The following is a 27,019-nucleotide window of genomic DNA, read 5'->3' as shown; positions in this document are numbered from 1 at the left end:
TCACGCTGCACATAAGAAGCCAAGCAAATGAAAGTATGTATTTCATACAAGCAGAAGTGAAAGTGATCAGTTTAATCATTAAGTACCATCTTAAAATATTTTTCTTGAATTTACATGCTAAAAACATTCAGAGGAAAGAAAGAAATGTAACTGGTATGAGAAGAAAACACTGTGGTCAAAGTTTAGAAGATATCAAAATCTCTAAAGAATATAATATTTTGATACATGTATCAAACAGCACAAGTGCAAACACATTAAACCCATCAAATGCACTGCGCTATCAGCTGCTACCAACTGATAACAGGCAGCAATAAATGACAGTGACTTTCTGAGATCAGGCCACAGGGAAAACACTCTCCACCCACCTGTGGAGCCTGCAGCTGCCTCGTCCTGCTAGCCGAGGTACATGCTCCAGAAACTCCAAAGCACATTTCAAAGAAGTCTCATTCAGGGTGAACTTAGTTTCATAGATGAAGCTGTAAGGACAACTTTCTTGTCTAAAAAACAACTTTTTGCTACAAATAAATAGTGTACTCATCTGTTTACCACTGCTGGCATAGTGCATTGCAATGGAGGGCATCTTCCAAAAAAACTCACATGTATAACCTCTCCTTTTCTTGGGTGGTCAAATGTCCGGTATTAATTGTTTCTCATGGGAGTTTTACTTAAACTGACTTGCAGTTTGCAGAGATTACAACAATATGAAACTATGCTATATAGTTTCATATATAAATAATGTCTATGTAGCTACAGTGTGTGCGGGGCAGAGAGAACTTCAGGGCCAGGTCACTTGTCTCATAAAAGGCAAACAAATTCAAAAGTGAGCACTCATTATCCTTTTTTTTTCATTTTTGTTTTGTCCACGAAATTTTTAAATCAGAAAACAGTTATCCAATTTTTCATTTTTAAACGAAACAAGTGTATTTCTGTTTTGTTTTTTGTTTTTTTTTTTCATTTTTTGTTCCAAATGAAAAAAAAATACTATACACAAACTAAAACATTCAATTCACTCTGGCATTTTTAATTTTATTTTGTAAAACCTCATCAATATTTAAAACTGATCACATTATTTTTAGGCAAGAAAAAGTTGAAGAGTGAAAATCAGCTATAATCAAGAAGAATTTAATGATTTTAATTCCTTTTCGATCAAAAATCTCAGTTAAAGTGAAAGAACAGATCAATGTGTGGATGTGCCATAACTTTCTCCAGCTGAACAGAAACAAAATTGAAGTCGTCATCTTTGGACCTAATGAGGAACGATCTGGCATCAGCACACAGCTTCAGTTATTACAAATGGAAACTAGTGATGAGGCTAAAACCTTGGAGCATTTATTTTTAGTCAAATTGATTACTGCAACATCAATCTTCCAGCTGCAGCTGATCCAGAACGCTGCTGCTGCTGTTCTCACTAAAACCAGGAAGATAGAGTACATCACCCAGTTCTAAAGTCCTTCACTGAGAGAATAGACTAACTGCTGATCATTTTTAAACCACTGAACTAGGGCTAAAACGATTCCTCGAATGATTTGAGTACCTGGATTATTAAAATTCTTCGAGGAAAATTTATCTGCCTCGAAGCTTCGTTAATTTATGTTTTATTATTTAATGCACCGTGTTCCGGAATTCTCACTTCTGCCTGAGTTGTTGACGGAAGCTAACCGTTAGCAGCATAATGCCCAGTTTTCAACTTCGCCCTGGGGGGATTTTATTGATTGATGATAATGCCTGGGTCTTTGTCGTTTTTCGGGGGACCAATAAGCATCCTTAAAATGACTGGTGCAATGCCTGGAGTACGGTACCTTTTCTCCTCCTGGAGCTGCTGCCTGGAGGCGAGGAGGAGCGCTGAATGTGCATTTATACAGCTGAGCGGGTAGACTGAAGACAGCGGGCAGCTGTGCATTACATGATTAAAGGAAGTAAAGCTTTACGGATGAATCGGAAAACTTATTTCATATCATCCCAGTCTCATCAAATGTGTGGCGGAGTACATCGTAACGTCTAACTGGTAGACGTGCTTCTGTGTGTGATGGACGAAAGTGTCAAATCCCATCACTAACAAACACAAAAGCTATAAATGTCTGGGCAAGGTGAGAGTTCATCTATTCAGAATCAGAATCAGAAGAATTTTAATGTCATTGTCAGAAATTAAACTGACTGAAGATGAATACATAAACCAAAAGCTGGAGCGTAGACATTTTTTATAAGCGTATTTGTGAGCCTGCCTTTTTATTACATTGAATATAGCTTCAGCTTTTGGTATAATTTTTCTTCTGGTTAACTTGGAAGGTGAGCCATTATTGTTACAGGTTAATTTTCTAAACTACAGAAAAGTTATTGCTAAGGAAGTTCAAATATGAAAAATTGGACTGATGTTGATATGTGATAGTAACACTGCTGTTATGTTAGATTTACCATTTTTTTATTTTATCTTCCCCCCCTCCCCCCCCGATTACTCGATTAGTCATAACAATAATCGATAGATTACTCAATCACTAAAATATTTGTTTACAACAGCCCTACACTGAACTATAACATTAAAGATCTGTTGTTGTTGTATCAATCTTCCACACTTTTCAGGTCTTCTGGTTATGGCCTGTTCTGTATCCTCAGAAGCAGCATTCAGCTTCTATGTATTACAAATTTGGAATAAACTTCCAGAACACAGAGTTCACCCACGGTAAAGATCTGTCAAATGTGTTAGCCTACAATCATAGTAACACCACCAAACACTGTCACAAATTATTAAAAGAAACATCAAAACAACATGTAAATATTGTGGCTGTACAGCTACCACTGTTGTCCAAACCATAAAGATTTCCTAAACAACGTCCTTTGAACAAATGAGACCAATGGAGAGATGTTTGGCTATAATAAACCTCACAATATTTGACTCACTACTCCCACAAAAACCTTTTCAAGTATGAGTTCGTCTTTGTTAAATAAATAACAGTGTTGTTGTTGTTGTTGTTGTTGTCTGTTGCGGGTTTTTGTACACTTGATGTTAGAGCAACTAATTCCAGAATCTGGTCAAAAGCGAAAGACATGGTTTGAAGAAGGATGCAAATGTTCATTCAAATTTAATAGTTTAAAAATAAAAAAATATATTAATCCCAAAAGAAATTAAATGTCGGAACTTGCATCATTCAAATATCTTCAGTCCCTGATGGTGACGCTGTGGGCAGGAAGGATCTCCTGTAGCAGTCAGTCTTCCAATGAATCTGAAGAGGGCTCTGAGTAAAGACTGGTGGTGTATGTCAGCTTCATGACTGTAATGTTAACAGCTCAATATCTGTGCAGCAGAGACGCTACTTCACAGCAGCATATCCTGGGTGGCACCATCAGTTGTTAGCAAGTTCTGCTGATCCGCCCCATTTGCTTTTGCCGCTCTTCTTTAGATCTGTCTGGCTGTATGTAAATAGCCGAGAGTCAGGGATGTGATCCTTGGTCATTATGATCAGTTTGAACTTCCTCCTTCTTTCTCTCCATCCATGAAGGCTCCTTTTCAACTTCTCTGGGATTTGAGGTCAAATTCCAGGTATTATTTCAGCTTTTCAGATGCTAATCAGCTGTTGCCAAAAGCAAAAATAATGCCTGATGTTGCACTTCATAACTGTCCAAACGTAAAAAAAAAAAGAACTAAAAAATATGTTTGCTGTGCAGCCTCAAAACAGCCAACACCTCAACCAAATAAACGTATTACCAAAGTCTACAAATCAGAAATAACATAACTACTCCAATATCCTTCCACCACGAGTGACGCAACTGTAGGATCATGTCTTCACTACTGTGATCATATCTACCTTATGGTATACCAAATCTACCTAATGGTATAAATAAAGTTGATTGATTGATTTGATTTAATTTGTATGTTGCTGCAAAAAACTAATTCCACAGTTCTCCATGATTAAAGGCACTCTGGATGAAAATCAGTAATCTATGTGTTTTTGTGGGATACATGGGATTACCAGTTCTTATTAATACTCAGCATCATGACCTCATTTCGGATTTGTGGCTAAGCCTTTGATATTATGTGCCTGAAAAGCCTTTCACAATTTCATGTCAGGATCATTTAATAGAAAGTATAGACAGGAGATAATTTATCAAGTTGACCAAAAGTATTTTTCTTCTAGATAATATCTAATACAAAAGAATTTGTCATGTTGTATAAAGTGATTTTCCAGTTGCTTTCTTGTTTTAGCTACCCGTTTACAGGTGCGCAACAATGGGGTCATCTTTTCTCCTACCCAGTTATTAAATAAATGAATGCAGATGTGATGCCTTCTATCGACCAATCCATGACAGTTAATGCTCTAATAAAAATGATCAGTTCGAACGATTGTTAAGTATATCTGGCCCCCACCTTCCAGTAGTGTTTCAAACTCCGCCCACTTAGGCAAACATTCAATGGAGAAGCGCTTCGCTTTCAATGGTCTGAGCTCCAACCAATCGCTGAATGCCCTGATCCCCCCCACTAGCACCGGCTCTCAGGCCTTCAGCCAATCGCAGCAGACCTCTACCCACACATGACTGTGTGCTGCTGTCTGTCAACTCCCTCATATATAGTGCATGCAAGAAAATGTGGAGCAGTTCAATAACTTGTGCTATAGACAGACTTTTATGAGTACAAGTCTGTGTGTGGGTGTGTGCGTGTGTGTGGGTAGAGGGGGGGAGGTTGTGGAAATGCATCTGCTTGTTTATTTATGTAGATGAACAGAAGGAATGACGATCAGGGAGGGAGAGGCAGACGGAGAGAAAGAAAGAAAGAAAGGTTTGGAAGAGAGTTGTATTTGCAAACTGCTGGCTGACTTCCCACTGGAGCTGTGAGAGATCAGACCGAGAGGCTGCGTGTCAGAAGAGAGAGAGAGTGTGTGTATGTGTGTGTTTGCACATCTGAGAAGAGAAACGCAGAGACACAGACAGAGAGAGAGAGAAAGGGGAGGGAGGAAGGGAGAGGAACCCGTTCAACCCATTTCAGCGGCAACTTTTCAGCCCGTCTTACATGAGGTCTCTCCCTGAATATGGACACTTTTCGCTCCCGTCTCTTCAGCCATCCGGTCGCCACGGTTCCCCGATGCCGAACTTTGGCCACACTTTAGGTATGTATGCCAGCTGTTTTGCCTCTAGACTTTTATTTCTCCGTTTGAAGGGTCATAAGGCACCTCTATATCACTTCTTTATTTTCGACAGCAGTATTTGCACAAAAAAGAAAAATAATCAAAATCTAACTGTAAACAACAAAAGTTCTTTTAATCCTTGCAAATGTTGTCCACTGAGAAAAAAAATCTTTTTTATTTGTGGCAGGAATTTTTAGCTGGTCTTGAAGCATGTGTGTGTGTGTGTGTGTGTGTGCTTATGAGAGAGTTGGTGTTCAGTACAATGTGTAAGAATTGAAGTAAACGACCCTTTTGGAAAGGACAAAAGTGAAGAGGCATATTCTGTATGCTGTACAAAGTGAAAAGTGTGTGACTGCGAGTGTTTTTTTTTTTTTTTCTTTGCTCTGTGGGAATGCGGAGCTGCGGTCGCCGGTAGCGATGTGTGACTGGAGAGGAACTGAGCCAGACAGTAGACAAAAGCAAGCAGGGCCGACCAGACGGGGCAGGTCAGCCATTAGGGGCTGCAGCGAAGGGACAGGTCAGCCAGCTGCTGCCCCGCTCTGTGAGCAGAGTCCAGGGTGTGGGGAGGGGAGGGTGGAGGGGGGGCATCAGCCTTTAACTTTGGGGCTCAGGACTGGAGTTGCCACTGGAATTTGGGGGGCGACCACGCTTTGCTTCATGAGATTCATGAGAACTCCCAGCATGCATGGGAGCCCCCTCTGTGCACCCCACCCCAGCACCCCCTCCTCCTAAAAAAACAAAACAAAACTGTTTAATAAGAAGAGCCCCTTCACTAAGTGCTGATGTCTGTATCAGGTTTGTAAATACATGGACATAAATAGTTTATAGTTTAAAGGGATTCATCAAATCCAAAGTGCCTACTTGTAAGAGTCCAGGTGCCATGAAGAAACGGCACCAAAGGAAGCCTCAACGTAGGAGGGGGTTAAATATAGACGGTGACAAAAGAGGAAGAATAGGAGAAACAGACATTTTCACAGAGCTCGTCATTTTCTATTCCCCTTTTTCACCGGTATCCCCCCCACTGGTCACTGGGTTTGGAATATATTCTGTGACAGGAAGCGCTAGCAAACAAAATCTTTTTTTTTTTTCTATTCTGCTTTTCTCCAAAGCTCTTAATCCAGTAGGAGACAAAAAAAAAAGCTGAGAGCATTTGGGAATAACAACAACTGACAAAAACATGTCTGTGGATCCCAGATGTACACAATGGCTGCTGCCACTTCAGAGGAAAAACATCATGCTTTCCAGCAGCCTAACTTCCAATAACAACCTGGGAGGATAACTTAGTCGATAACTAATCATGAGTAAAGAGCAGATCATCAACTTCAGCTGTAGGAAGTCAAAGAGGAAAAACAACAACAACGTCCTCAGGCTCTTAGAAGAAAGAACAAAAAAAGTGTGTTGCACCCCTGATGCCGAATCTTTCTGAAATGCCAGTACATGTAGAGACTTGTTACTCAGAGGAACATTTCAAGCCCTCTCCACCGGCGCTGGCTTCTTCCTGAAGTCAGACAATCCGTAGCTCCAGTCAACAGAGCCTGTAGATGCAACAACAGCCCACAGACAGCTGAGGGTATGCCAGTGTTTTGTCTTTAAATGAGGCATAAAACACAATGTTCTCATGGAGAGATTGCTCAATGACAACAGAACAAAACAAAGCAAAAAAAAAAAAGCAGGTAGTCAAAGTCCTTTGCTGACCGGACGATAAAGTTTGGACCCTACAGAGGCAACTCTGAGGGGGTTCAGCATGTTATTCTGTCTGCAGCATTTTAAGGCCCAGTGTGAATTTGAGAAATCCACTATCACTTGCTAATCATCTGTTGAGTTCAGAGCAGGAACTCTGTGACCCGGACGGCTCAGAGATGAGACCTGCGTGAACTCTCCTTTGGCCCCCTGGCTTTGGAGGAGTGGGTGAGCCCCTCTGCTCCTCTGGCTGCCCTCACAGGGCCGTGTGCTATACCTGGATTTGAATAGAAACCAGACAGTGATGCCTCCCTTGCTTAGCCACCTCCCGTCCATCTCCCCTCCTCCTTCAGTCACCACTCTTGCGCGGGACAATGAGGATTTGTTGGTGCTCAGTCGTGAGCCTGCTGACACAAAGCGTGGAGCCTCCTGGTCCCCAGCCCGGAGTGGAGCGGGCCTATAAGCACAGGCGTGCAGGACACTGGCGGGAGGGAAGCTGGAGGGTGTGTGTGTGTGTGTGTGTGTGTGTGTGTGTGTGTGTGTGTGTGTGTAGGGTAGTTTTGAGGGGTGGGATTAGCCGACCAGAGCTCTGAGTTGGGGGATGGGGTCCTAAAATGAACAGGAAATTACAGCCTTTGATCAGGCAGCAGCAGATTCAGTCTGAACTTCTCCAACTCCTCTCACGCTCATGACTATGCTTATAAAAAAATCTAATCTGTGGGGAAAAAAAGACATCAACAGCCTAATCAGTCACTTCCTGTCAGCTTCCGAGTCATTGTTAAATCAGTACCCAGGTGCAAAGCAAACACAAAAGTTAACTAGTGGTGTTCCGCTGCCCCCTCCCCAGCCGTTCCCATCTTCCCTCCCCTCCGTCATGGAAATCCTATTAAGTTCTGTGTCTATTTGACCCACATTTTTTATCCACTGGAGAAAAAAAAAATAACAACAATAAAAAATAAATCACAGCTCAGTCAGTTTGTAACTTCAGAAACACCATAGAACATGGAATTTATTTTTAGCTGTGCTCATAAACATTTCAGAATCCACCAAGGTGTAGAGAATGGTGGAAAATCTATTGTCAGATTAAAGAGTAACAGTGATGGACTGAAGGGCGATACTGAATTTGTTGTACATTCAGCAGATTAAATTGAACTCGGGCCTCAAAGGACACCGAGAACTCCTGAATTCTGAACCTTTCTGGTGGCTTGTCCAGAGATTCCCGGGAACTCCTGGTCCATGTTTGTGCTTGAGAGTGAGAGGAGCGACGGTAATGTGTGTTCAGTGAATATCAGGGTCGATTAGAGAGTCCCGTCTGGTCGGGCTGCAGGAGATTAGACAGGCGGAGCAGATACAGGCCGCGGGCTGGTCGTCTGGCGTTCTGACCCACATTGCTCTGATGTGCACGTCACTTCCCATTACGGTGACAATTGGTTGCCACATCAGCTGGGTACGTTGTGATCCACATACCCTCCCCCTCGGCAAGGCCTCTCTTCCCGCAACCTGGCTCTGTCATGCACGTACTGATGGTCCAAGTGCCAGGCCTCAGGGAGTGCTGAGGAATCACAGCATCATCCAGCCCCCTGGAAGACAACTGAGCAGAACCTCATCAACGTAGCTTCTGAGCTTCCTGATGTCTCATGAAACTATTGGGACAAAAAGACCTAGCACCTAAAGACCGATAGATTTACCAGACTTCAACAGATGATCAGTCGCTTAGTTTTCACCTAAATGTTCCTCCAGGACCTTACAGCTGGCATTAACCCTAGGTTTGCTTTTGACATCACTTAACCGTTCTCTTGAACAACCTTTGCATATTCTCCATTCTCAGCAGGCAGCTGAAAGGCAGTTAGGCACAAGACTAACTGCCTTTAGTCTTGCGCTCCCAATGTGACATTTCAACAAGCACTTGGGCCCTAAAGCGCACACCTTCAGTCAGCCCACCTTCCGCAGGTACGCCTATGCGGTTAACTTGCATGGAAGAGGCAAGAAGCTGGTGGCAGATACGCAGCCGGCTGACTGAGAGAAGTCTGACTGTTTGCGGGCTGCCCGAAAGATAATTGGCAGCTCCAGAGTGAAAAGCGGGCTCAGCAGCAGATAAGGGCTGCATGGAAAGCTCCATAATCAGCATGGATTAGCAAATGATAAATCACCGGTTCACACAAGTGTGGCGCTGTCACAGCTGGGAGAGCCGTAGAGAGAGGTAGGAAGGAGATATGAGAAAGAAAACATGAGGAGGGAGAGTGGGACTGAAGAGCAGGGAAGATTTTGATGTCTTTTTTTGCTGTAATTCAAGAGCAAAACATAATAATACTATCCAGCAGGTCAGCACTAGAGGCAGGCTGGGAGTGAGGGGTGAGGGAGGGTGGAAGTGGGAAAAATTAAAAGCTGTGCCAACATTTCAGCTAATACAATCTTCTGCCTGTCAGATTACCTTTTTTAATCCAGAAAGGTTTTATGCCTCTTAGAAATGTGAAAGGAGACATGAATTCAGCAGAGATTTTCCTCTGCTGTGTGTGTGTGTGTGTGTGTGTGTATGTGTGTGTGTAGGATGGGGTGGTTAATTCTCTAGAGCAGCTCTCTAAAGCACTGTCCTCAACAACTCTGCCGCACAGAGGATCAGCCGATCTAAACCGCTGCGCTGTTAAATTCTGTGATTATACTGCGATGCTGAAAACTCCCAGGTCTTTAAAATATTCTATGTTGTGTTTTCTTCTTAGCACCGTTAGCTATGTTTAGCCTTGTGTGCATACTATACATGCATAAGGTCAGCAAAGTGCAGACTAGCAGCAATGCCCTCCCACACCTGGTCTGGGATGGAGGGGACGGGAGTATGTCGTTTCTGTTATTATAAAAATGATCATGTTTGGTGGGAAGCAACGTAGCTGGAGAAGATGACAGCTTTTTGTCGTCTGGCTGGTGTTAGCAAAGTGCTAACAACAACAGTATTCTAATAAACTGGACATAAAAGAGCAAATAAGATATCATTTGGAAGCTTTTGTCGTGTCTTAGCTGCATGCCTCAGTGTGTGTGTCTGGGGGTGTTAGAGGACACTTGAAACATGGCTCCACCATGCAAACAGCTGCAGGAAGCTTCAACGTAATGTTCTGCTGTGCTTTTTTTGTCTCACGCTCCACCATCGACTCTGCCATTGTGCTTTAACCTTTATTTTGGTTGGTGCAGTTTGTAGCAGGTCTGTCAGGCTGTAGGGCAGTACAGAGTAAAGGTTGATCAGTATCCAGGTCATTCTCGCTTTCTCACCTCACTGCTTCAGCTGATAACAGAAATATAAAATCCGAGTTAGCGCCTGTGATGTTGGCCCCAATTCTCACTGCTGTTTGGAAATATCTCAGTCTGAGCCTACTTTGCATTGATTGCAGGATGGGAGGGTGCGATCATGGCCTAGAGAATACTGAGTAAAAAAACCGAAACAGATCCCAATGGCCATCATCGACTGCATCAATTAGACAGAATAAACAAAGACAAAAAGAATCTTGTTCCAGGTAGCTGCCATACAAAATTATTGTGTTTCTGATCTACAATAGTTACTCTATCAGAAGGGAAACAAGTTGTGATCTGTCAAACTAGTCTGAGGGGTACAAGCTCTGTGGCTGGGAGTGGGACCTGGGGAAAAAAACTGCTGGAGATAAAAAAGCAGCAGCAGGCGGCAGAGAAACGTCACGCTTAAATCCAGGAGACAACCACAAAGGGCCCCCTCATCATGCTTTGATTGGGATCCTTTAAACTGCTTGAAACAGAGCCTGGGTTACATATTCATCAGCCAGAGCACTCTGGAATGAACCAACAAAGCTTTGTAGAAAAGAAGAGTAAAACATATCCTGCAGTTCTCTCATGCTTGCCGATGGAGTGGATAAGTCAACCGGTGTCAGAGTGATGCGAGGTGATCAAGCAAGTCAAGGTGGGGTTTAAAGGTGCAAAGCACAGACGGAAGAGGATAAGGAAAAAATCTAGCTGACACAAAGACACATCAACCAAGGCAGGAGAGAGTGAGGATACTAACGGCCATAAGGAATGGAAGAGAGGGAACACCTGGGATGCTGGGAGAAGATATTCAATAAGAATAGCAAAGGGTTAATGATGAAATTGGAGCTGGCAGCAGAGATGGGGGCCAGCCCCCAGAGACCCTACAGAGACAAATAGGAGTAGATGACTGGATGGATGGATGGATAAGGTTAACCATTATTAATGATAAAAAGTCATAATGTATTTTTCTTGATTTTGTACACCAACACAAGAAAGCATTACTTTTAGCTATTGCTAAAATGACCAGAAGTACATTTGATGAGGTGTTACTATCACTTTCAGTACTTATTATATAAAGAGCCATATTGGATTTTAAGGTTGAGGTTGGTGAGAAGTGTTCAACTTTTCAGTGCCGAATTCTGACTTAAGTGGGAGTTCCAGATTTTTCTGGGTTATTTTTACTTTGCTAACAAAATTTTTACAAAAAATGTCCAGCGCTTTGAGACCTACATAAGTAATACATTGTCAAATATATAAACAATGATGCCAGTGAATGCTAAATATTGGGTTCTAGAATCTTGTCACCCTGAGCCACTTTGGTCACTTCTACACATGTGAGGAATCAAAGGAAACGTAGTAGTGTGATGGTATGCGACCAGGCTGAACCACTAAATCTCATTAACTTCTTAATTTGAGCCGTTATTAAACCATCCGATGCAACTCAAAGCCCATTTTGCAAATGACACAGCATTTAAGGCATATTTGCTAAATCTGATTGAGCTTTCCTGTGAAGAGGATCACCCATGGCATGAGTGATTTTAGCAATTTAATCTCAGAGCACACTTCCATCAGGGGATGCGTCACTGCACCAACAGACTGTACAACAAAGTAAGGAGAAAGGATGGGACGGGGAGACCGTGTGAGTGCATATGTTGGCAGCTGCCCAGCTGGAGTATTTTTGAACCGGCATCCGAGCTATGCTGGGAGGCTCGGGTGGACCACGTACACACTTGAGAGCATAATATTTGGGTTATCAGCGGAAATGAGCAGGCATCAGGCAAGTTGTGGATATCCAGTAGCAGGAACCGAAAACGTGCATTTCCTCACATCTACTCTCAGGGTGCAAAACAAAAACTGAAAGAAATAAACGGACCCATAAAAGTTTGGCTTTGGAAGAACCTGCTGAGATTATTTTCCATGTCAGCCTTATTTATGTTTTATTTGAGGTTTTAGCAACTCTGACTAACCCAGAGTTCAACCAAAGGAAAATGCAACACAATGCACAAGGATGAACCCGTTACTGGTACAGAAATACATTAAGACTGATTGTTAAAATCATAAATATCACCAATAATCAACAAAGAAAGTGCCAAAGTAACACATTTTCTTCAGCTGTGTGGAGAGCAGTTATGTGGGGATTTTTTGTGATATGAAAGAGCAAAACAAGCAAAAAAGTACAATATTCTGTCCAACAAACACATGAAAAATACTATTAAAGTACTATTAGTGGATGTTGGTTAAGTCTAAATATTTTAATATTAGAAATAGTAGAAATCCTTTTGTCATCTATGTTTTAAACAAAAGCAAGAAAATGGTATGCTGCTATCATTTTGTGTACGACAAAATGTAATATATACACTCCAGAAATACAAAGGCAAACTCATTCTTTGTCGTTTTCTCAGGTAATATACATCTTCATATTTTACTTAGAATTATACTGGTCTCGATTGTTGCACAGCTCAATCCGACCGAAAGACCATTCATATTGCATTGGAGGGCTTTTTTTCACAGATTGAAGTCTTTCTCCCAATATTCTGAAATTCAAGCAACCCCAAATAAATGTACTGTAAGGACTGGAATAAATGTTTCTAACTGCGGCGCATCTGTGTTGTACTTGCTTAGCTTCAGGCAGTAGAGTCGTGGCTACAGAGCAGCCAAATATGCAAGGCAATACGACAGAGAGTACACAGTGTGCTTCTCATTGTCCAACCCCTGGAATGTGCTGACGATGCAGGGTTCATGCTGGTTCAGTCACACTGTTGCTGCCGCTGCCGCTCGCCTCAGGCCCGTCAGACTCCCATGCTGGCCCAGTTATTTTTTGCACATTACACTTTTGAAAGTTTGTCAGTTATGCAAAGTTTCTGGGGACCGAGCCAGCACTGGTATTATTGGGAAAGTTCGACATGGAGGCACAACCACGCCTCTCGCAAATGAATGAGTCAGTGTGCGCACTGCCATGCATTTCCCACAAGTTCTTCCCCAAGTGCAGAGAGGGGCGGAAGTTTAGTCAGTAAAAAAAAAAAAAAAAGAAAGAAAAACGGAGAGGGAGAGATTTGAGAATGAAAAACAGCTTCTCTGTGTGTCTATGGCAAACAGCCAAGAGCTACACATGCCAAGGAGGGAATCCACTGAAGCTGAAACCGGCAAAAAAAAAAAAAAAAAACAATTACGAAACTATTCTCACCTAGCCTGTGTGGAAAAGGACACAGGGAAGCTGGGATCTCCTCATCTACGGGGTAAACTGCCATCAGAAGTAGGAAATAATTTGACCAAACAGTTTTAACTATTTTTCCAGTAAATGTTGTTTGATCATTATTATATACTCTGTTTCAATAAAAAAAATATTTCAGCAAGATCACCTTTATATTTTGGGCCTTTACATAGATGACCCACCCATAAATATATGGATCCATAATTCATGGAATGCAGGAAAGTGATAAATGTTGCAGTTCTATACAGTAAGTGGCAATAATGAAGCCTTCTCCAAGGTCAGTGAACTGTGTCAAAGTGGGAGAGAGTGAACTGTGCCCCTCGTCTTAAAGTGATCATTTATTATGCAGACAGCAGAACAGCAGGGGTTCTTTCTGGAAGCCTGTCAACTATAGGGAACTAGTGGCAAATCATCCCCTTTCTATTCTCAGACTTTTTTTTTTTACCCAAATCTGACAGAAGTGAAGCGAGCAACATAACAATCCGCATCCTGTTCTTCAGCACCTTCGAAAACAGGTTTCAGTATCTGAGGATGAAGAGCAAACGAGCCAAGCTCTTCCAAATCCCTGTGTCGGTGTTGAGGGGAGCCGGCAGAACAGAGACAGAAAAGGAGACAGACAGACAGGGAGTGCATTAATAAAACATGACTGGATGATTTTCCAACCTCAAAGAGTCGAAGGCAGGAAGCCGCGCTCCCAGAGCAGCAGCTGAGGTTCAGCGCAGGGTAAAGGGAACAGTAATCTCTAACTAGCTCCACACTGCAGCACACTTGTTTAAGCTGTGGGGCACGGCACCGTCTTCTGATCACACGTGTACGAGTTGTCTCTTTTCATGAGCCTGTCTTGGTCTCACTTCCTTCCAATTATGCCCCTTTCTGCTTCTTTGTGTTTTCCGCTGCAGGCTGAAGCAACCTGAGTTTTCTCTGCAGTTTTGCAGGAGGTGATGATGGCATTCACCGTGTAAAGCAACTCAAGCCTTTGCATCATCACCCCTCCTTGCGGTGTCATTTGAGCCTTTGCAGCAACGAGGTTGGCAACACGTCCTGGCGTGGAACCGCTCCACATGTGCCAAGAGTGCAGTTCAAGAGTGCACAGGCAGACACAAAGAGTGGTAACACACATTTACCTGTCTTCACATGTGTTTTTCCTAGTTTTTGTCCAATAATGTGAAAGCTGAGGAGGAAAATACAAGACGCATCAGAGCTGCTTGTAGGAATCAGACCTGCAGACATAGAACTACACGAATGTTTAGGCCCCTGATTTTCACTCTGTGGAAAATCCACAATAAAAATTAGTTGATATCAACATGAAAGCAACACCAAAACACGGATTGTCAGTAATTCAATGGAAATTCCTCTGAAACATGGGAGAAAGAAAAATCTCCTATTTTATATATATATATATATATATATATATATATATATATATATATATATATACACAGACACAGAGAGAGAGAGCAGTGTTTTGGTGTCCATTTAAACTCTAAGGCATTTTTACAGAGGATATTTTTTATGTTCAAAAACAGATTTTTAGTTTTGCAAATAATGTTTGATTTCTTCAAAAAAAAATGAGGAGGAAACACTAACACTTTGTAACACCAATGTTTTGTTGAACCACAGCGGTCCATTTCATTTGTCATACAGAATAACAGGAAATGTAGACCTTTAGCTGTAAATTTGTTATTTTTTTCCCCATCCGCACCATAATTCAGTACAATTTAATTCATAAAAACTAAAATGGAAAAAGTAGAATTTGGGAAAAAATAATACAGAACTTGGAAAATAATAAAGCAAATTTCATAGTGTCATATTGTGAACGGTACCAAAGAGGCCAGAAACAGACAAGAGTTTGTGTTTTTTTCCACTTGTTTCACTCAATAGCAGAAGCAAAAAAAAAAAAGTTCAAACAACTTAAACTAAAATTAGCTCTTATTTGTATTATGTTTTTGTTTTCTTTTCTCTCACCAAGTTACCAAAGAGCTACCCATGAGTCAAACAAAGCTACTTTAGTGCCCACAGGGAACATTCAACGCTGTCGGTGAGTTTGTGCTCTAAGGAAAACCATCGACCGTTGACTGTACCTTGAGGGACACCTCAGCACATCAGATCCTCCACTCAGAAACTATGACCTGCACTCCACATCCAACCTGTGGCCACCAGAGCTGCTCAATATCTAAGGCTGCAATAAACATTCATTGCTGTCGGTGGGTTTGCACCAGAATAACTCACTGATCAATGAATGCAGACTGCGGTTCAAACACCCTGTTGATGATGTTCACCAGAAGATAAAGTGGTAAACAGGTTAAAAATAACAATGGGAAGCTCATATGAGCTTCATGAGAAGCCAAATATAAGGATCCTGGTTGCAAGTACTGAAGGAGAAACAATGCTGCTAGGTTAAGCTACTGAGTTCAAACCCACTGAGCTAAACATTAAAACCAGCAGCTAGAACCTAGTGGTTTGTAAACATGGTTAGTGACTGAGCATGGATGGAGAACATATGAAATATCCTCAGCTGAAATAACTGCTCAAATTAAGTGATTTTTATACACTGTCATGCATTATCAAACAAAATTCTTGTCATTTTCTCTTTGTTCAATTCTGTCAATCTGTCGCAGATGTAGCTCACCATCAGTGTGTGAATGTGTGTATGAAGCACTCTGGAGTCCTTGGACCTAATAAAGAGCAATACCCTGCCGGCCATTTACAAACAGGCCGGTAAATCTTGTAGTTTCAAGTATTGAAAAACAAAGTGTCAATAAAAAGTAAGATATGTGATGCTTCTTTGAAATCAAAGGGGGGAACAGTTCTACTATGTGTGACTGGAGACTGCCTCTGTTATTTCTCATTTAAAGGAATATAACACAAAGGATAACGAAAGCCTAGAATTTAACTGAAAGTAATTTTTTTAAAATCATGTAACATGTTCACAACAGGAAGCAGCTCAAGTATGTTGTGTAGCATCACAGGGAGTAAAAACAAGCAGTCGTCTTGCATTAATAACCACAAACCTCCCAGTACAGTTCACTTCATCCATTTACATTATACAAGTTGATCAGATGAGAGAGAGCAACGTGTGTTTTCAGAACATGAAGCTTGGATTACCGGATCAAAGGGGTGTCGATTCAACTGACAGATTTCACCTGAGCAATATGCGTTAGCTTTGGGAGAAATAAATCAATTTTCCCTTATCAGGATGTAGATGAGAATGATTTTTGAATCGATAAATGTCCAAGCTTAATTATTTATTCATTATTGTAGTAAACTGACATTACAGGAAGCTAATGAACTCATCTGAATGCTGAAAACAGATGTGTATTGTCTCATCACACTTTAATGTCAGATTTTATGACAGAAATATTGAGTATATGAATCTTGCCAGTGCTGTACTCGTCTCTCCCTACAGATGAGAGTACAGAAATGTTAGATCCCAGATATAGCTCATTTCCCATGCCAAAATAAAATAAAATTCCTTTTCTTTTCTGCAGCTGTTTAACACTTAAACAGGTCAGGAAAAGTAAAAGCTGAAATCATTCTAGTACAGCAACATCCGAACAAGGCGGGAAAATATCACTAAAAAAATCTTTCCAGACAGTAAAAAAAAAGGCAGAAAAACTAATTTGATGAAATATTTCATAACTGATTTTCATCACAGTTCTGATCTAGAATTTCCCTAGGAACAGAAACTGAGTATGGCCTTTACACAACTGTTCTACAACTCAAAATATTAGAAATGAACTCCTCCCACTCAGAGTGATTACTGTAAAGACAGACGATTCCTCTCGTGTTTTATGTTATGGTCTGGCAAAAGGTTTAAAAATTTTTTTAAAAAAAGTTATTAAACGTTTGTTTAAAAAGGAAAGTTGCTGTTGTAATGTCAAAAGCAAGGTACAGATTAGTTATTAATTGCACTATATTATAAGCCCCTTATGGAGTAAGTAAATGGAAATTTAAAGCTTTGTGGAACACACCACATGAAAAGGTCTCTGTCCTCCTGGATTTTCATTTTCTATAGACAGAAGATCAACGTGTTTAGAATCTAGCAACATTTAGGTATGTAAATCTATATGATCCCTGAAAGTATTTCCATAGTCAATTTGTTAAAATGAAAAATAAATCAGAGTAAAAAATAATGTTTGGAAGTGTGTGTGTTTAGTTTGAGCCTACCTTCCAAAGCACAGTTTCACTTCATGAGGTAGAACATGTGGTAATCTGCTAAAGCAAATGTTTGACATTTAAAACATTTCGTGAGATTTAATCGTTAATCAAGTTGAAAAGCAGAAAGCAGCAGCAACAATTGTTGTACCAAAGATTTCATGTATAGCGGTCACTACAGTGGACAGCTATCTAAAAGCCATTTTCTTGTGGATTATGTTATAAATGCACATAGACCACTGAAGAGGACTCTATTGCATCAGGCAATACACTGCCAACTACTGTCCATCAACTGCAAGTGCAAGAATTTTTTTGTTAAATCCAATATGGTGGACAGACGGAGCAGTACTAGGCTAACTCGAGAATATCCAGTCTGTCCTTCTACTGTAGAAAATTTTTGCAGGTAAATTACTATTTATGTATTTTCCAAATAATAACTTTATCTTTGGAGAAAATTACAACTGATCACCTGTCCACTAAAGTGGATGTCATGCGCAGATCCCAGATCCTAAACCAGGCTCCTCTATGTGCACTCAACCATTTCACCAGACATTGAAGTGTCAGACAACTCATGTGACTCTATTGTTTTTCTCCCCATCTCATCAGAACAATGTCTATTGTGTCTGTACCACAGAATGCTCAGTTATGCACTCATCTCTGTAATGAAGGGTTTGTGCGCTACATGCCTGCAATAATCCTCTGTATGAGACTACGGTCAAAGATTTGCTGGGAGTAGTCTGATCACATGCTGCACTGGTGTTTTTATTCACAAGATGATGGTGTTGGCATTTTAAAACCCCTTCTGACCACAGCGATTCCTTATTTAAGTAAAATAAGGAATAGTTTACAGACGGATGCAACTGTAGTAACTTGCTCTGAAAAACCTTAACTAACTAAGGCATGGATACAGACTGCTGGTAAAAGGTACGTACATGTTTTCCTTTCCTTTCAGCTTTTCCCTGTAGGGGTCAACCACAGCGAGTCATCTGTCTCCATCTAGCCCCATCTTCCACATCTTCTCTCACACCAACCAGTTTCATATCCTCTTTCACTCCATCCATAAATCTGCTCTTTGGTCTTCCTCGAGGCCTCCTGCCTGGCAGTTTCACCCTCAGCATTTGTCTACCACTATAGTCACTATCCTTCCTCCACGTCCGAACCATCTCAGTCTGGCTTCTCTGTCTGAAATGGTCATGTCAGACTGCAACACATCTGTCACGTTGAGGTACATACACCAATTATGTACCTCAATTCTAGCAAATTAGACTTCACCAGTTCTCAGTTAGAACCTACCTATATGTTCTGAACTCCATCACTGCTTGTCCCTGAACCACTTGAGTTTGTCAAGACTTCACTTAGAAAAACTTAGTGCTGTGATACATTTTCAGCAAAAAGAAGCATTCTCCTCAACGCATCCAGTCAAAACGTCCTAGATTTTTTCTGTATGTTCAAACACATATGCAGGCAAAAAGTCTGAAGATCTTTTTTCACCTTTTTTTTCTGAACAATATAAGGTGTGCAATCAGAATGAACTCCCTGGAATACTGGAACCTAGAGTTCCTGTAAAATGTATTTCCTTTTTATTCAATCAATATTGCATATTTACAGCATTTTTATAAGAACTGAAGGTTATAGTTAGTTGACTATTAAAATGACACTATGTGCCTGGAAAATATGTAATACTGCCCTGTAGCTGCTTTAATATTACAATGTTATGCAAAAAACAATTTTTCTCTCAGATTCTTTTATCATTTACCACATTAATCAAATTTGATGTATTAACAATTTAGACCAGACTTTATAACATGATTTTTATCAAGTATGGGTGGTGTAGCAATGTGGATTAGAAAGTGCCACAAAGCAACCAGAAAGCCTTGAGATTAAGGATGAGACGTTTCAACACCAAGTGTTAAATAAAAAGGCAGTTTGGATTTTTTTTAACTGTGCAACAAGGATTTTCAATGTTATTCTCACTAAAAGAAACAACATAATCAGTCCTTTTACCCACCTGGCTCTAGCTCCTTGTCAGCTGTGGCTGAGCAAGCAAACATTCAGCAGGATGACTGCACTCTTCACTATTGTTTGGTCTGTTTAACTGGTTACCAGCTTGCCAGATTTATTAGCCAACCAGTTTCCAAGAGTCTGGTTCTGCTTGACAAGACAGCCAAGAAAATACAGTAATATACAGTTTACAGGCGGGAGCAGTTAGAGGACCGTCTGCTTTACTGAACTGACTGTGTGTTTAACTCCAGGTAAGAGAGCAGAAGCTGTTGCCTTGAGGGTGAACTGATTTTATTAGGTTGTAATTTTGGCATAACTGGTTTACGGCCAAGCTAAAATTATTCTTTGTCTGTTTCAATTATCTCAAACTCAAAACGAGTTACATATGTAACTCGTTTTGAGTTATATTGCAATAGCAATAGAGTTGCTATTGCCTATAAAATAGCAATAGCAACTCTAAAAGCAAGTCAAATAATTGAATAAAATAATAAGTATATCTCAGTAAGTATAAAAAATATAGTAGAAACACAGAGCTGGGATGTTAAAGAAAAATAAATACATAATAAATAAGAAGCTTTATGACCAGTAATAATTCATCAGAGCATGCCCCAGTCTTTCCATCCCTGAAAACAGTCAGAAAGTAGCACCTTAAAACAGTCAAAATCACAGCTGAGTTGCCATCAGATTTAAAAACAAAACACCAGATAAATGTGGAACTAAATACTGATTAACTATATTTCAGCTCAACCCCTCCTCCATAGCAAAAGAGTGATGAAGCAGCCTAGTTTAGGCATCTAAACTATGGCTGAACAATATCATACCTAATTACAATATTATTGACAGACATTCAGATGACAACATGGCTTAAAATGTTCTTTTTTCCTCTATGATTATAATATCTTATTAATTAGCTTCTCAGCACCTAAAATCTACATCAAATGTCTTCATGATGGCCAGCAGGAGACCGTCCAATTGTTAAAATATGTCACAAGTATGCAAAGCATGAATGCATGGCCCTTTAAAAAGACTGCCAAATACTGCAATCAAGCAGTCCTTACGTCATTATTGCACCATTACACAGATCACAGTTGAATAAAATCTCCAACTCAATACTCTTTCCTTTATTTAACCAGGCGAAACCCCACTGAGATTTAGATCTTGTTTCCAGGAGAAACAGCAATATTATACAGTTCTATATGGAATCAGACGCCAGATCTTCAGATCAGCCTGAACATTTTAAACCCCAAAATTTTTTTTTTTTTTTTTTTTTTTACTGAGCTCTACCACCTCTATTATTATGTCAATCCTGACTATTTAAAATAATATACTCATCTACTGGATTTAAAGAACAGTAAATTTATGAATTTGAAAATTATGATACATTTTCATCTATATTAAATAGAGTCCACTTCACCTGAAAGTGATGTCTGTGTTACAAAGAACAAAATAAAACTACATTAAAATATTTTCTGAGTTGGGTAGGTCAGTTTGAGGTAGAGTGTATCATGTCTTTGCACAGGTTGCAAATTTGCTTGGAGAAGAGTTTTGGTCTAAATGTTCTGTTATTAGGAGTGAAAAACAGTGGAGAGTGGGAAGGAATCATGATCATTATTTTTGCCAAATTCTTGCCTACCTCCACATCTAACTCATTTTCTACAGAGTGAAGCTTTACTTTATTAGCTGGCAGAGCAGGCCGGGGCCTCAGCGCTGTTAGTAGCCTAAAGCAGCTTCCCACCATGAACCAGATGTTAAATTCCACATCTCCACTCTGATTTTCAGTCACACGTTACAGGCCTGTGCTGTGTGAGCTGATTTGGTAATGTTGCCTGTTCTCTTTATTCAGAATCTGTTTCAAGTCCATGTGTGAAACAAGCTTGGAAAAACAGCATTAAGAACAGCTTCTGATTCAGATCCTTCCATTGTTATCCTATAATGCTTCAGAAATCTTTGGCAATGATTTTAAGAAATAAAAATATGCTTTGTGAGCTGATTTGTTTTGTTCAGTTAGTGATATTGTACTTTAAAGCCACCAACTGTAATGTATACATTCCTGAAACAGGAGACAAGTACCAATTACAATCATGATTCAGTAGGCCAGTGGAGAAGATACTGGCATATTGGAACAATGTGACTGGAACTGACGAAGTGAGACATTTTAAACACACTTCCAGGAATTTCCCTGAGCAGACACAGGGTGCATTTCATTTATTTAGTTAGAGCTGGCATTTACATTGTCTGAGGAGACAACAAGACACATCTTAGTTTATAATTGCTCTAATAAAACTAAAGTCATTTCTTGATTTTGTGCAATTGTGTGAGAGGGACGTAGTTTAGACATCAATATCTGATGAAATAAACCAAAAAATATTCTGGAAATAAATTCTTTTAATCCAGTTTTTGATATCCTCTTTCGCATCTCAGCAGGCTACAAAATGGGCTCCTTCATCAGCCTCATTTCTAAATCTGGTGTTTGCTATGGCTGACTTTAAATCAGAAAAACAAGAAGGAGCTGCCCTATTAAAACACAAAAACTTACTAATTCTAGTGCAAAAATCTTAGTAAACTTGAAATAAGACAAAGCTAACTTACAAGTAACATTTCAGCAAGATATAGCAGTTTGTTTTAAGTCAATGATTCTTGAAAATAGATTAAAAAGTAAAAGTTCCACTAGCAGATTATTTCGATTATCATTTTTGTCTTAAGTGAAATAATCTGACAAAAGGAACAAGTACTTTTTCATCAATATAACTGACTTAAAACAAGCTCATATTTCATATAAGTTAGCTTAGTCTCATTTCAAGCATACTAAGGCATTTGCACTAGAAACTCGATCAAAAGTAATTGGGTAGATCTTGCGTTTTTGCAGTGTGTGAATGAAAGAGTATCTGCAGAGATCCTTATGCAGCGGGCGGATGTGGCTCTCTGCATAAAGTGTATTAGGGCCACACAAAACTCAGTGTGTTTATCCCTGTGGAGTTGGGCTTTGTCATCACACACTGTGAAGATATAGGCACTGACACTGGGAACAGTGTGACCCACTTCTCCCTGACCTGGAAACACTCCGCAGGCTGACCCCGAGTCTAACGCCAACGCGAGTTGAATCAAGCGAGAGGGGGGGGAAGATGGGACGGTGAATCACATCAAGGCTAATCATGAATTATTAAAGGTTAAAATGATAAGAAAGCACAGAGGTCAGCAGCAACAGCAGCAGCAGCTCCCAAATTACACTGCAGCATTCACGCCAAATTCAGAGGCATAAGAGTCTGAGAGGATCACAGGAGGAGAAAAGGAAAGTCAAAAAATGAAAAGAATTGGTTTTATATTTTCATTAGCCATTCATTTAACTATACGTTCACTTCAGTTATTCGGTGGTCTTAACACAACAATAAAAATCTCATTAAAAAAACAAAATCCAAAAGAAAGAATAAAGAAAAATGCTAATGTACAGCATTGTTGAGAGTTCAGCGGCAACGCAAGTAGAGAAATGAGAACCTGGTGGTCTATGGATGACTTTTGGATGCCACCATAAGAACCTGGCCCAGTTATGTGAGGACAAAGGAAAGGCATGTGCTGGGCTCAGGCCAAGTACTTCCATATGGGTGCCGAGTTCACTGGGTCCAGGTGGCATGTGGCAGGAAACATTACACGGTCTGTCAGCAGGGATTTGCTGCCTCCCGATGGTCTGAGGGATGTAGTGCATCAGGGACAGTGAATACAATCACCTTATGAATTTAAGATTAACTAGAAATTAACAAGAAAGGGGGAGAAGTGTTTAAAACAAAGAAAACAAATAAAAATATAGACTTTTCATAAAATATAAAAGCTACTTCTAAAATGGATCAGGAGTCCATGTAGATATTAGGACTGATTCTAAGTTTTTTATCCCTCATTTGCATTTGCTTATGAAAATGGTTTGAAGTAGTATTGAACAAAGTGAAAACAGGATGCAAAGATCCAGTGAGTGATATAAACAAGAGTCCAAGCTGGTAATGATTAACCATGGAGAGGTGCAGTCACCAAAGTACCATGACAACCTCACTCTCTACCAGGTGCTAGACTGGGGTCAAGCAGCATGTGAAAGGGGGAGGAGCCACAGAGGCAAAATACTTTCAGGATGCAAGTCACAAAACAGCCATTTAGAGCAGAGACCTTCCTTATATGGTCAGCAGCATCTGTTGGATCAGCTTTAGCTGTGGAACGTAGAGAAGCAACCTTTGAGAAAGAAACAAAGACAGGGTTTTTGACCATCCAGTATTACCAGTATTACATCTACAGGCGTAGTGTTGAAAACAGCTGTTGCCAGCTCAGTTATTTGGCCCCTGACCTGGGTGTTTGGGCACTGAATGGAGAATTGTGAATTCCCACCCTGTTAGAAGCATTTACAAGCCCAAAGAGCCTCGCCTCAGCCCCCCTTGACCTCAGCCTCACCCTTGCCCAGAGCTTGCACCGAGGCATCCTGGGAGCATAAAAGGGCCAAAAGAGAGAAAGAGAGCAGTCCTGGCAGCAAGCCTACCTTGTCAAGTTTACAACCCAATCAGGCACTGCCTCATAAATTTCCACCTCATCCTCCTACAAGCTAACAATGCTGTCCATTCAGTGTGTGCTGCTTTAATAGCTCCTCTTCAGCTTCCTTCCACTGCCTAGAAACAAGCCTGCTCTCCTCCTCCTCCTCTTACCTCAAAGCTTTAGAAAGGGATGAGCAGAAAGCGTACGTCCAAGCAGAGCAACACACAATCAGGTCAGTGAGGAGTCATGGCGAGGTCAGCTGTTTCTCAACTGTGTCTGACCTCTGACCTTCTCTACAGTGCCACCTGGTGCTGGAATGACACTCAGAGGAGTCTAAAGTGAACTTCACGTGAACCTGGACCTTAACATTGGACCACTGCCTCACCCCGGCTCCTCCAGTGCAGGTTTCCTTTAAAGCAAAGGACCACTGGCTTTACCATTTTGACCACTTATCACCATTTTATTAACAGACATTACCTGCTTACATCACAAACACTTATGAGTGCTGGCTCAAACGTTGTTATAGTTCCAGGCACTTTCTGTCACTGCTTGCGTTCAGTTCATTTCAGCTGATGGATTCTGGATTCACAGCAACTGTTAATGCTGTAGCTTTAAAGAAGCAAAACACAGCTCTGTCCAAGACAGTCTGGTACCGCTGAGCTCATACTCCCCTCTTGTGGACATAAGGAGAAAAGATATATATGTTAAACTCTGCTTTGTCACTAGAGGAAGCTCTTTCTTTAATAGTTTTTATCAGCAGTCACAGAAGTTATCATAAGTCTGACCAATGAAAAGGGACTAATTTTTTTAATCAGTACTGACTACTGCAATGTGTAATGTAACAATAGATACAGTAAAAATTCTCCATTAACTCCCTTATTCTTTAGTAGATCTGGGTGTAGTGATGGACTCGGACCTGAACCTTCAGAGTCACGTAGAGACAGTACAAAGTTGGTCTTCCATCACCTGAAAAACATTTCCAGGATTAAAGAACTAATGTCCCAGCGAGATTTAGAGAAACCCATACATGTGTTTATCTTTAGTCAGATTGATTACTGCTACAATGTCTCTACAGGTCTGCCTGGGAAAAAAAAAAAAAAAAAAAATCAATCTTCCAGCTGCAGCTGATCTAGAACGCTGCTGCTGGCAGCAAAATCCAGTGTTTTGGATTTTGTTCTTCCACCAGGAAGATGGAGCACATCACCCACTTCTAAAGTCCTTCTACTTGGTTCCTGGAGCTCAGAAAGCAGACTTTAAAATACTGACGATAGGTTATAATTACTGAACAGCTGAGCACCAGAACACATTAAAGATCTGCTACTGTTGTATCAACCTTCCAGATGCTCCGTTTTGTTCCAGAAATAGAACAAAACATGGAGAAGAAACAATCAGTTTGTATGCACCACAAATCTGGAATAAACTTCTAGAAAACTGAGAAACAGCTGAAATCCTGAGCTCCTTAAAGTACTTTGAACTGTCTTGTTGCTGAAATGTGCTATACAAATAAACTTGATTGATTCATCAAAAACAGGAAGTTAAAGATTTACTTCTGGGAGGCAGAGTGTTTGAACTCACCCATGCTGTTGCTGGGTTCTGTCTCCAGGGGATGGTCACCATAAAAACCTGGTGGGAAGGCATATAGAGGCAGATGAACAGTTAGATATTACACTCGTGGTTTGCTTTTAGTGTTAAAAACTGAAGAGTGGCTCTGGAAAGTGCTTCATGCTGCAGGAATCTGCGTTGTTGTTTGGCAAATACTCTGCAGGAGAAAACATGGAATCGGGTCAAACGGTTGGTGAATGTGGCAACGTCACAGTGACCCGAGTGTTTTTTGGCTTTACAGTAATGCGAACTGTCCCACCCCCACCTGTTGCTGTCCAATATCTACACTTTTTCCTGGCATACAAAACAGAAATTCAGCTGGAAATATTTCATGTTGCTTTTCAAACTGCAGACCAAGGCGTGAAAACTTAAGAGATTAAGAAACTACACTTAATGTACATTTTTATAGGGATACACTAATATGAGAATTTAGACAGGTATCGATATCCAATATCAATATCGCTGTTATGGCCACAAAAAATAAAAAAATTTAAAAAAAATAAAAAATCATCAACGACATTGCTAACTTCTCCACTGCTTCTCTGCTTCCCACAATCCTTTGCAGCATCACCATCACTGCCCAATGACCAAACAGATGTCACATAACAAATCTCATCCCCCAATCCAGAAACAAACAGCAACAATATGGAAATAAATATTAGTTATTAATACCATCCCAGTGTTTTTTGTTTTTTAATCGGACTGATACCGATATGTTAAATAAATGAAGAAATTAACTCCACTTCTGAATTGGTTAATAAACACTACTGAACTTTTTAAGTTAAGCAAATATTAAACATAAAATCAGCTTAAAATCATTGGCAGTGCAGCTCAAAAACCCAGAAATCCCCCACAAATCAGTCTGAAATCCCAAAGATTCCACAGACCAAAGGCCAGAGGGGATCTAGTTCCTCCAGGGTGTTCTGGGTCTGCCCTGGAGTTTTAGTATGACATGACCATCCCACTTATACCTGGAATTTCAATCTTTCAGTCTTTGTGAATATTTCTTACATCTTACATTTCTTACAAGGAGAAAAAATGTTAAATCAGGAGCTTAGCGTTCAACCACCAGGCATGATTCTAGGGCCTTATGAAATCTGCTTTACTTCCCAAATTCCACGTTTTTCATGTTAACCATATTTATTAACCCAAGAAGAATGTAATCATTGTGTGAATGAAAAGAAAACAAATCAATAGGTGAAGGTCAGCATACATATGTTTCACAAATACAACAGAGCGCTGTGGTTCAACAGAACATTAGCTTTACAAGATGTTAAAGTGGTTCTTCTTAATATTTGTAAGAACTCAATAATTATGAGCAAAACTAAAAATCTTAACATATGAAAATATTCATTTTAAAAATGCTTTACAGTTGATCTGAATACCTAAATATTTATCACATAAAAGACCTGCTAAACTAAAAGCTTGACTCAGTGTTTTGGAGTTGCTTCATGTTCCTGCAACTGCACACCCCACTGTTTATTTTTTT

The 27,019-nt window shown here is 40.3% G+C and overlaps 1 protein-coding gene and 1 long non-coding RNA gene across 2 annotated transcripts in view; one reads left to right on the top strand and one right to left on the bottom strand.

Moving 5' to 3' along the window:
- nr6a1a (nuclear receptor subfamily 6, group A, member 1a) overlaps positions 1–27,019 on the bottom strand; it is a 134,230-nt gene that overhangs the window by 82,520 nt on the left and 24,691 nt on the right. The window contains exon 3 of the mRNA XM_015041827.1: positions 25,504–25,551. Coding sequence (XP_014897313.1) covers positions 25,504–25,551 — 48 coding nt within the window. The remainder of the gene's footprint in view (positions 1–25,503; positions 25,552–27,019) is intronic.
- Positions 4,651–14,637, top strand: LOC106953226 (uncharacterized). Its single transcript, XR_001426161.1, has 2 exons — positions 4,651–5,096; positions 14,166–14,637. It is a non-coding gene; the product is annotated as an uncharacterized LOC106953226 (long non-coding RNA).

This window comes from Poecilia latipinna, unplaced genomic scaffold (assembly GCF_001443285.1).
Source record: "Poecilia latipinna isolate Pla-1442-1.1 unplaced genomic scaffold, P_latipinna-1.0 Scaffold570, whole genome shotgun sequence".
NCBI classification, from domain to species: Eukaryota; Metazoa; Chordata; class Actinopteri; order Cyprinodontiformes; family Poeciliidae; genus Poecilia; species Poecilia latipinna.
Note: the sequence above shows the minus strand (reverse complement) of the source record. Positions and strands in the feature narration are given on the sequence as shown.